We start from the raw sequence: 9,950 nt of genomic DNA, 5'->3' as shown, positions 1-9,950 counted from the left end.
AATGGGTTATTATGGTTATCGCTTATTTCAACACGATTTGGTGTGATTTGGGTGTGATAATCATGTGACTATCACACAATTATCACAAGGATTCTGCTCGGCTACGGTTAACTTAGGAAATCGACTACCGATTTGGTGTGATATAGCTGTGATAATCATGTATTATCACACAATTATCATAAGGATTCCGCTCGACTACGGTTAACTTAGGAAATCGACTATCGATTTGGTGTGATATGGATGTGATAATCATGTGATATTACTATCATAACAGCGCACTCGATTTAATCATGGTTTCAATCGGTTAGGGTTAGACAATCACACATTTATCACAACGATTACTCATAGTTTCGATAGGTTAGGATTAGACAATCACACATTTATCACAACAATTATGGGCGAAATCCACTAAACGATTTGGTGTGATATGGGTGTGATAATTATGTGATATCACTATTATAACATCACTTACGCACTCAATTTGATCATTGTTTCGATCGGTTAAGGTTAGACAATCATACATTTATCACAACGATTACTCATGGTTTCAATTGGTTATGGTTACACTCGATTGATCATGGTTTTGATAGGTTATGGTTACATAATCACACAATTATCACAAGAGAAGATAAGAGAGTGGAAACGAACATGCAGGAAAAAAAAGGATAACTATAATCAATTAAAATAAAATAAAAATTATAAAAATTACTTAATTACATTACTGCCCTTATTAATTCATTTATATTTAATATAAGCTAATTTATTAATTAAAAAAGTTTGAGGTTATTAGATTGTTCTCGCGTTCTCGTAAATCACAGGGGTTCTTGTTTGAACCTCCATCAATATATATATATATATATATTGATGTTGTAAGAAGGGAAAAATCAAGTTCTTGTTGATAGAAATGCTTAAAAGACAAAATAATTTTTTTTATTAAAAGATGGATGTGGGTGTAAATGTTTCTTATGACAAACGTAGTAACTAAATGGTCAAACACTTTATGTATCACATGAATATCTATAAGAACCTCGATCTCTCGAAAATGAATTTTCATAGATCATGCCCACAAAGTTCTCACCATTATTAACTCTTAATCTTGCCGATTTAACTAAGTTGATAAAAATCAAGTTCGATTAGTATAAAGATTTATACCCAAATCTCTTTGTGATAAAAATCTCGACGAAAGTTTGAACCTTAGTAAATCATACAAAATCTGTATCTCTTCTTGATTATAAAAAACCCTCTCAAATCTTTGTGCATCACTTAAGCCGTATTTCAGATATGCCCATCTTTGAGTCTAAGATCTAATATTAACACTTTAGAGTGATTGTTTATCCGCATTGAGTTTAAGTCCTGACTCAAGTGACCAAGCTTAAGAAATAGCAATGATGACAACACCCAAGTGTTGCCTACTAGCTTAAGTTTGACTCATACCCACAACCAAAAAGATATTAACTCATATTAGAAATGAAGAACATGATAAGAAATACTTGAAAAATACTTATATTGAAGCAAAACTAACGACTATGGCTACGGAAGGCAGACAACGGACATAATTTAAATACAAAAAATAAAATACATAAATAAAATATTGGAAATTAAATTATCTACTAAGATCTTCAAGCTTAAGAGTAAATGCCTGGAGATGAAACTCATGTTGTTGCTTGTTGATTAATGATCTTTAGGGGGTGTTTGGGATTGCTTATTTAAAACAATTTATGTTTTTTTGTAAAAGTGCTTATTAACTTATGTGGTATCAAACTGGAGTTTTGTAAATAGTGTTTGGATTAGCTTACAGCGATACCAAACTGCAATAAGCTGATAAGTTATTTTTTAGTGTTTGGCAAATTTTGCTTATATCTGTAAAATGACCAAAAAGGACAGAGAGAAGATTGATGTTATATGGAGAAGGGAGAAGATTGAGATCGATGTTATCTGGAGGAAAAAAGATAGGTATAAAGGGTAATAGGGTTAAAATGGTAAACTGGTAATAAGCAGTTTTTCATAAGTCAGGACGGATTAACTTATCAAAAACTGCTTATTACCGGTTTGGCACCGGTATAAGCAGTTTTCTTTTTTCTTATCCAAACACTAGGTATTAGCTTATCACCGGTGTCAGACTGAAATAAGTCAATAAGCAGATAAAATAAGCAATCCCAAACACCCCCTTAATAGGGGTGCTCATGGGTTGGGTTGATCGGGTTGAAGACATTTGAACAACCCTACCCAATGCTTGCGGTTTGAAAAATCTTAACTCAATCCAATGCTTGCGGTTTGAAAAATCTTAACCCAGCCCAACCCGAACCAAATGTGCAACCCAATCCAACCCATACGGGTTGGTCGGGTTGATACTTTGGTACATTAAAATATTTTTCTAATATAGAATATGTTATCTCTCTACTCATAATTTCTTTTTCATCATCAACCATTTGATACAACTTAATTATCCATACTTCTTACGTATATCACATTCAATTAATTTTCTCAATTTACATATATATGTTCACAGTTATTAAACATATATATGAATGAGTTATATAAAGATGTAAATAGATTGAAAATATGTTTATATGAAGAGCATACATGATAGTGTAATTGTCGAATATACATATTAATAGAAATTCAACAATCATATTAAATCCAAGAAATAAAAGAATATCGGGTTCATAGGGTTGAGTTGAGTTCAAATAATAGTAACCCGATATCAACCCAATACCTACGGTTTGACAAGTTTACAACTCGAATAAACATCAGGTTGCTTTAGATTGAGCTATTTCGTATTGGGTTGGGTTGATCGGGTTTTTAAGCACCCCTAATCTTTAATACTTCCTCCATGCCTCCTTTTTATAGGTGATGACTTTTGGTGTTTGCCCATCGGATGAAAACATCTTTTGATCATTAAGTATAAAAGTGATCACTATTTAACTCATCTTTTAGAGATTTTCATATCTTTTCAAATCTTCAATTTACTGTTGATGTAGACGAGATAATAGCAAATCACTTTTTTGTCCAAAAGTAGAATCGAAAGTGTCCACACACAGTAGGCAAATTATGCCCACTGCCCAACAGTAAATTCTTTTTACCACAAAAATGAGGTAATTTCTTAGTATTTGTGTGTTTTTTAGGTAAATCTTTCGCATTTTTGTCATTTTTTAAGAATAATTTAAACAAAATGAAGAAGATAGAAGCAAATTGGGTATGAAATTTTAGAAAAAAATAGTAAATAACTCTAAAAAAATGAGAGTTATCAAGGTGCCACTTGCGAACCTGAGTGAAAAGTGATTTTTTTTGTCTTTTAGCTCCTTCGCAAGTTGAGAAGGTGCCACTTATGAAAATAGTGATATTTTGAAAATCTTCAGAGAAAGATGGCTAAGGGGCTGTTTGGCTAAGGGGCTGTTTGCTAAATCACTGAACGTTTGATTCGTTTACCATTTTTTTTCAATTTTAAATTAATAGTTTTAGTTGTTATGGTTTTTAAATTACTGTTTTTTTTCCAAGTTTTACAATAAATTGTTTTTTTTTTGTTTCTGAGATCACATAAGAAAACAACAATATCCAAAAAGAACAAAAATACAAGAAGGAAAATAGTAATTTCCAATCAATTATATGTACTAAAAACATAATTTATTGTTTGTGAAATCTAATTATTTGATCACGTGAATAAAAAAAAAGGGGTGGATGAAAATATTCGGTTTTATTCTTGCCAATCAGTACGTGTGATCTATAAATGGTCTGTCCTTCTCTCATGCTCATAGTCACTTGTGGACATTAATTTTGTTTTGGTATAAGATGGAGATTGAAATGGGGGTTGGGAAGGCTGATCAGATCGGATTTGAGGGGGATGCTGGTGAATATTACGTATGGTCGAACTCAAAAACGCCATTGTTGAGTCAGTATAAGCTTGGTGCTGGCAAGCTTTTCCTCCGCCCTTTCGGTTTTGCTCTTCCTCACTATGCGGATTCCTCCAAAATCGGCTTTCTACTTCAAGGTATACGTTTCTTTCACTGCAAAGAAATCAAGTCTCTAAGACGCCAAATATATATGTCTAAGTTTCTTATGGCAGTGTTTTATAGAACGTTAGTTTGTAAAACTAAACCATTATATATGCGTGCGAATGCGATACACAGTTGTTTGAACCTATATACTTAAGTTCTCTAAATCAGTTAATTAAAACATTTAAACCAATTTTGTTGTAGTGTTTTTGTTTCGTAATACAAATGAATAAGACGATGATCTAACTAACATTGGATGCTAGATGATAGATCTGATAAAATGTGTATGTGAGCCATTTAAGTATACTAGTTGTGTACCCGCGCAATGCGGCGGGAGCCATAAATTTTAACGATTTTGAAGTTTCACTGGTTTTATAAGATAAGATTTAACGATGATATATGTTTGTGTCGTGTTTCATATATGAAATGTATTTTCGTTTTTTTTATTCACATTCAAAACATTCATGAATGTTTCACACACACACATATATATATATATATATATATAGAGAGAGAGAGAGAGAGAGAGAGAGAGAGAGAGAGAGAGAGAGAGAGGGTTGGGTTCAAGTGAAACAAGATTGTTTTTATAAGAAACGATTTTTCTACTTGAAACTTCACAAAAAAATGTTGTGAAGTTAAAAGAATACCGAATCTTCATAACAAAAACACTGTGAAGTTTCAAGTATAAAATTGTGTCTCACGAAAACAATCTTGTCTCACATGATCCGGAATCTCTCTTTCTATATATAACAAGATATATTGTATGAATTCTGCATGTTTCATGTGTGTTCTTTCATATATGAAATAACACTTGAAACTGAATGGCAAGTTTGCAAACTTTGTAATAGATTTGTAATTTCATTTGATTTGCCCTACACACACACACACATATATATATATATATATATATAGGATTGGGTTCACGTGAGACCAAAGGTTTTTCGTGAGACCCGTAAGACCAATTTACGTTCATTGATCAACTTTATAAGCTAATGATTTAATGGTCTAAAATTGAACGGTGACAATTTTGTGATTATCGAGAAGTTTCGTGGCGTTTGTGAATGTTCAGATCTGATGATTATAAATCTAATCCAATGGTTGAGAATTGGTCTTACGGGTCTCACAAAAAATGCTTGGTCTCATATGATCCCAAGTCTATATATATATACTTGAGATCATATGAGATCAAGAGTTTTTCGTGAAATCCGTAAGACCAATTCTCAACCCTTGGATTAGATCTAGAATCTGAACATTCATATGGAGTAAGGATCAATATTCTACATACACATATTCCCAGACCCCATCTCCAAATAGCTACACGAAACTCGTTTGGTTTATAACATGAGTCATTCACTATGGATGAATATAGGTACCTGCACATTTGGGTTAGTGTCACCAAACAGTCGAGAAGAAAAGGTTTTGCGGATCAAGAAAGGCGATGTGATTCCACTGCCATCAGGGGTGGTGTCATGGTGTTTCAATGGTGGTCATACCGATGCGGTCATGGTATTCATGGGTGAAACCACCAAAGCCTTAGTCCCTGGCCAATTCACCTACTTTTTCGGGGCCGGAGTTCTAGGGTTTCTAGCCGGATTTCAATCTGAGTTCGTTGGCAAAACCTTCGATCTCGACCAAAAGCAATCAGACACTCTTATAAACAGCCAACATGGTGCATTGCTTGTTAAGCTGGAAAACGGAACCAAATTTCCAGAACCAAATGAACACATCAAAGAGAAACTGTCTGCCACCATTGATGATCCATCGGGTGATCACATTATCCTAAAACGCGGTGGACTTATCAATTCCTTAACGGAAAAGAACTTTCCGACTCTTGGTGAGATCGGTCTAAGTGCAAAGTTTGTGAGGTTGGAGGGCAATGCGATGTTGGCACCGAGTTATGTGACGAATGGATCGATCCAGATTAGATATGTGGGTAAGGGAAGTGGTTGGATTAGGGTGGTGGGCAGTGAAGGAAAGCCTGCATTGGACAATAGGGTTGAAGAAGGCGATTTGTTCATTGTCCCTCAATACTTTGCAACTGCTGAGATTGCAGATGAATGTGGAATGGAAGTTTTCTCCATCATTACATCTTCAAAGTGAGTTTCATACAATCTTCCCTCTGCAATCTACAACAAAAACTTAACTTTCGACATTAAAGATTCAACGTTTTTGCGAAATTTTAACATTTTACACAAGAAAAAGATCCGATCTTTTCATATTGGGCTCGTTTGGTCTTGCAAAAATGAGTTACTTTAAACACTAAGGGGTCGTTTACCTAAATGCTTACGTGGTAAGTGCTTTACGTTAGAAGTCAACACTATAATTTGTTTTCCATTGAATATTGTTGTCTAAATATGTACCCTTTTTTTATTGTTGGCAGCCCCATATTTGGAGAATTGGCTGGAAGTAATTCAGTTTGGAATGCTTTGTCACCAGTGGTTTTACGGTCTACCTTAAATGTCAGTGAAGAATTTGAAGAAGTTTTCAAATCGAAGAACACAAAAAGCATAACAATTGTGCCTCCAAGTACTTAACTTATAAGATGGTCAAAGTAAAAGTCAAGATCATATGGATGTTGTTTGTATTTGAATCTGTTTGTGAACATGCATGCATGGTGTTCGAATAAAGCAAGCTCAAGCTCATACGTGCTTGCTTTAATTCACCTGTTTGATTTGTTTTGTGGGTTGGATCGATGTAAACATATAATAAAATTTCATTCTGTTATAAAATATCGTTTATCCAATTGCTTACCCGGTAAACGCTTACCGATAGGAGTCAACACTATGATTTATTTTGATGTGCAATATTTTAGTATATCAAAACATATCGAATGCAACAATTTATTAGGTAAGTGCTTACCTGGGTAAGAGTCGTCATCCTCACTTACCGGGTAAGACTCTCCATCATTCTCATCGCTCTTATCCGGTAAGATTTTTGACCCTTCTCATGTTCATTCGATAAGGAAATTTATCCGGTAAACACTTACCAAGTAAGTGTTCAGTAAACGGCCCCTAAATGTTTACCCGGGTAAGTGCTTATCAAATCACATTACATTAACGGATGAATATGGTAAGGACCAAGAATCTTACCCGGTAAGAGCGATACAAGGACCAAGAGTCTTATCCGGTAAGTGCTTACTGGGTAAATTGTTGCATACGATGTCGTTTTGATGGACTAAAATTTTACTCGGTAAGTAAATGGTGGTTTTAATTTTGCCGATAAGCACTTACCGAGTAAGTGTTTGGTAAATGAGCCCTAAGACATCGACCATTGTTTCTTTACTGTTCCCGTCTGCCCTACATTCCCACTAACGACATAAGTCACGGCTTTTAAAAGCACGTGAACTATGAAAAGTAATCATCCAATTTTTTTCGTCAATATAACAAAATTAAATTAAATAACTAGCATTATAATTTACACATTTACACTAAATAACCAACAAATAAAATAACAAAATGATCATTTAATTACCAGACGTTTATATCGGGTCAATGTGACATAGCAACAACCAAGATTCTAACCTGGTAAGTGAAGAAGAAGACTTTTACCCGGTTAAAATTTATCGACAATTAAAGACGCTTACAAACAATTCATACATTTTAATGACTGAAAATATTACTCGATAAGACAACTAAAAAGAGTGATGACTCTTGTTGTTAAATATTTACTGAATAAACGTTCGATAAACGGTCCCTAACTTTATAATCTGCATATTTGGATAATTCTATACTCGAAAACACTAGCTTGTGTCTTGTGGGATGTTGCCAAACTAGGGTTTGGAAATTGCGTTGTTGGAGGATGGAGAGCCACGCACATAATATCCAAAATATACTCAAATCTTTTAGGTGGGACCCACACTTATGCATTCCGGTATGGTACTGGTCGTTACTTTGTTCCTCTCGTAAAATTTTTACTGTCTTATTGTGAAGTTTAAAAAAAAATGGATTATTATACTCTGAAATTTGTTGTAATTGATGGGTTGTTATCTTAGATGACGTTTGATTCACGTGATGTTTTTAATGAAATGGAAGCTGTCAGATGAATCTAACTTTACAGAAATTGTAATGGAATGTTGTCAGGTTTTGACAACCTGTTTGGTTGGCAGAATTAGAATGAAATATATTGAATGAATTGGAATTTGTATATAACTAGTAATACATATTACTTTATTTGTTTTTAATTATTTAAAATTTTACATATAAAATGCAATAAACTAATAATAACTATTTATAATAAAATAATAAAAAATAAATAGAGGGTGTGATCTAATTATTCGATCATATGCATGCCAAAAAACGTCAAAACACTTGAAATTTTTGTTGTGTACGTGGCCTTGGTCGACTGGTGTGCTTCTTCCCCTCTCTAATACCTATTCATTGACATAAAATTAATTTTTTTTATTAACTGGATATCCAACCCGTTGTGCGAGTCGACTAATTCCATGTCGACCACCTACTTTGCAGATAGTCTGGAGTCATCGCATTTGAACCTCCGTGGCCACAAGGAAATTTTTATTCCTCATTGGATTTGAACATGAGACCTCCTGGTACTATTGACCTTTGGAGCCAAGCTCAAACCAATTAGGCACCACCCTTGTGGTTAGTAATTAATAAGATGGAGAATCCGCTGGGAAATTAATCACCGGCGCCAAGATTTCCGGTGGCTATATCTGCCGGAAATAAAGATCTCACAGACCAACAAAAGCAAGTAATAACATGAGAAAACTAACATTGGAAAAAACGTTCAATCAATTTCTATAACAACCCATCTAGTTTAAGAGAAAGAGAAACATCTCCGACATGATTACAATAAGAGATTGGAAGTCAAAAAATTGATGTTTTTCATATCGGGTATTACTTGCGAATCACGGCCAAATTCATATTATATAAAACCCGCAAAGCAAAAAGAAAAATAGAAAATCAAAACTTTATGAAATGAGAGATAAAGCAAAAATAATAACTGTAAAAAACAGATAAAGATAGTCTGTGAAAACGAAGATTCTAAGAAAATACCTCAAAATGCGGGATTATCCTTCTTCCTGATTTGGGGGACCTCGTACATGGATTCCAAGACGATAACGATGAGGTCTTTTATTAATCCATCTATGAGAGCAGTTTTTCTAGTAGTATGTGATGGTTTTATAACTAATTGCGAATAATTAATAATGATATAACGTGTAATAAATAAAGAAAACATAATTTTAATGCTTTTTAATGTAATAAATAAAGAAAACATAATTTTAATGCTTTTTAATGTAATAAATAAAGAAAACTAACATTATTCGAAAAAATTACATTTAAATAAAACCAACTTTCACCAAATTCCTAGTTTAATGCAATTTCCCTTTTTAATATTTATCGATTAAGCATTTAATTTGTTAATCGTTAATTGATTTGGGGCCACATGAATTAAATTATTTATTGAGTAAATTATATTTTTGGTCCCTTTGGTTTATGTGTTTAACATTTTAAGTTACTATTTTAAAATATTTATGACTTGTATTTTTATGATTTTGTATTTTATAATACATTGGGTCTCTATTTTTAACTCCGTTAGTATTTTTTCTGTTAGATAGGTTTAGTACAGGGGTATTTTAGTGATTCTATTTCTTTTTATATTTTCTATCAAAAGTAATAGGGGACAAACATATAATTTATTGGGAAAAATACAATAAAAACCAATGAACTTTCTTGTTTGGAATGATTAAGTCCTTGAACTTTTTTTTGGAACAAATAAGTCCTTGAACTTTTCAAAACATGTTAAATAAGTCCTTGGGCAATTTTTTGGCACAAATAAGTCCTTGGACATTCCAAAATATATTAAATAAGTCCTTAAACATTCYAAAAAWWKTTWAATAAGTCCTTGGACTATTTTTGGAACAAATAAGTCCTTGAACAATCCAAAACATGTTAAATAACTTCTTGAACTTTTATAAAACATGTTGGATACATTCTAATG

The 9,950-nt window shown here is 33.1% G+C and overlaps 1 protein-coding gene across 1 annotated transcript; it reads left to right on the top strand.

Moving 5' to 3' along the window:
• Positions 1 to 3,707: 3,707 nt before the first annotated feature.
• LOC112500371 (13S globulin seed storage protein 2-like) lies at positions 3,708 to 6,683 on the top strand. The gene is made up of 3 exons (XM_025103854.1): positions 3,708 to 3,988; positions 5,362 to 6,088; positions 6,373 to 6,683. Exons 1-3 carry the CDS (start codon positions 3,790 to 3,792, stop codon positions 6,524 to 6,526), a joined length of 1,080 nt encoding a protein of 359 aa, XP_024959622.1. The 5' UTR covers positions 3,708 to 3,789; the 3' UTR covers positions 6,527 to 6,683.
• The last annotated feature ends 3,267 nt before the right edge of the window (positions 6,684 to 9,950 follow it).

The sequence above is a fragment of the Cynara cardunculus genome (genome assembly GCF_001531365.2).
Source record: "Cynara cardunculus var. scolymus isolate 2C chromosome LG 17, CcrdV1, whole genome shotgun sequence".
NCBI classification, from domain to species: Eukaryota; Viridiplantae; Streptophyta; class Magnoliopsida; order Asterales; family Asteraceae; genus Cynara; species Cynara cardunculus.
The sequence above is the reverse complement of the archived record's forward strand: the minus strand, read 5'-3'. Positions and strand labels throughout refer to the sequence as shown.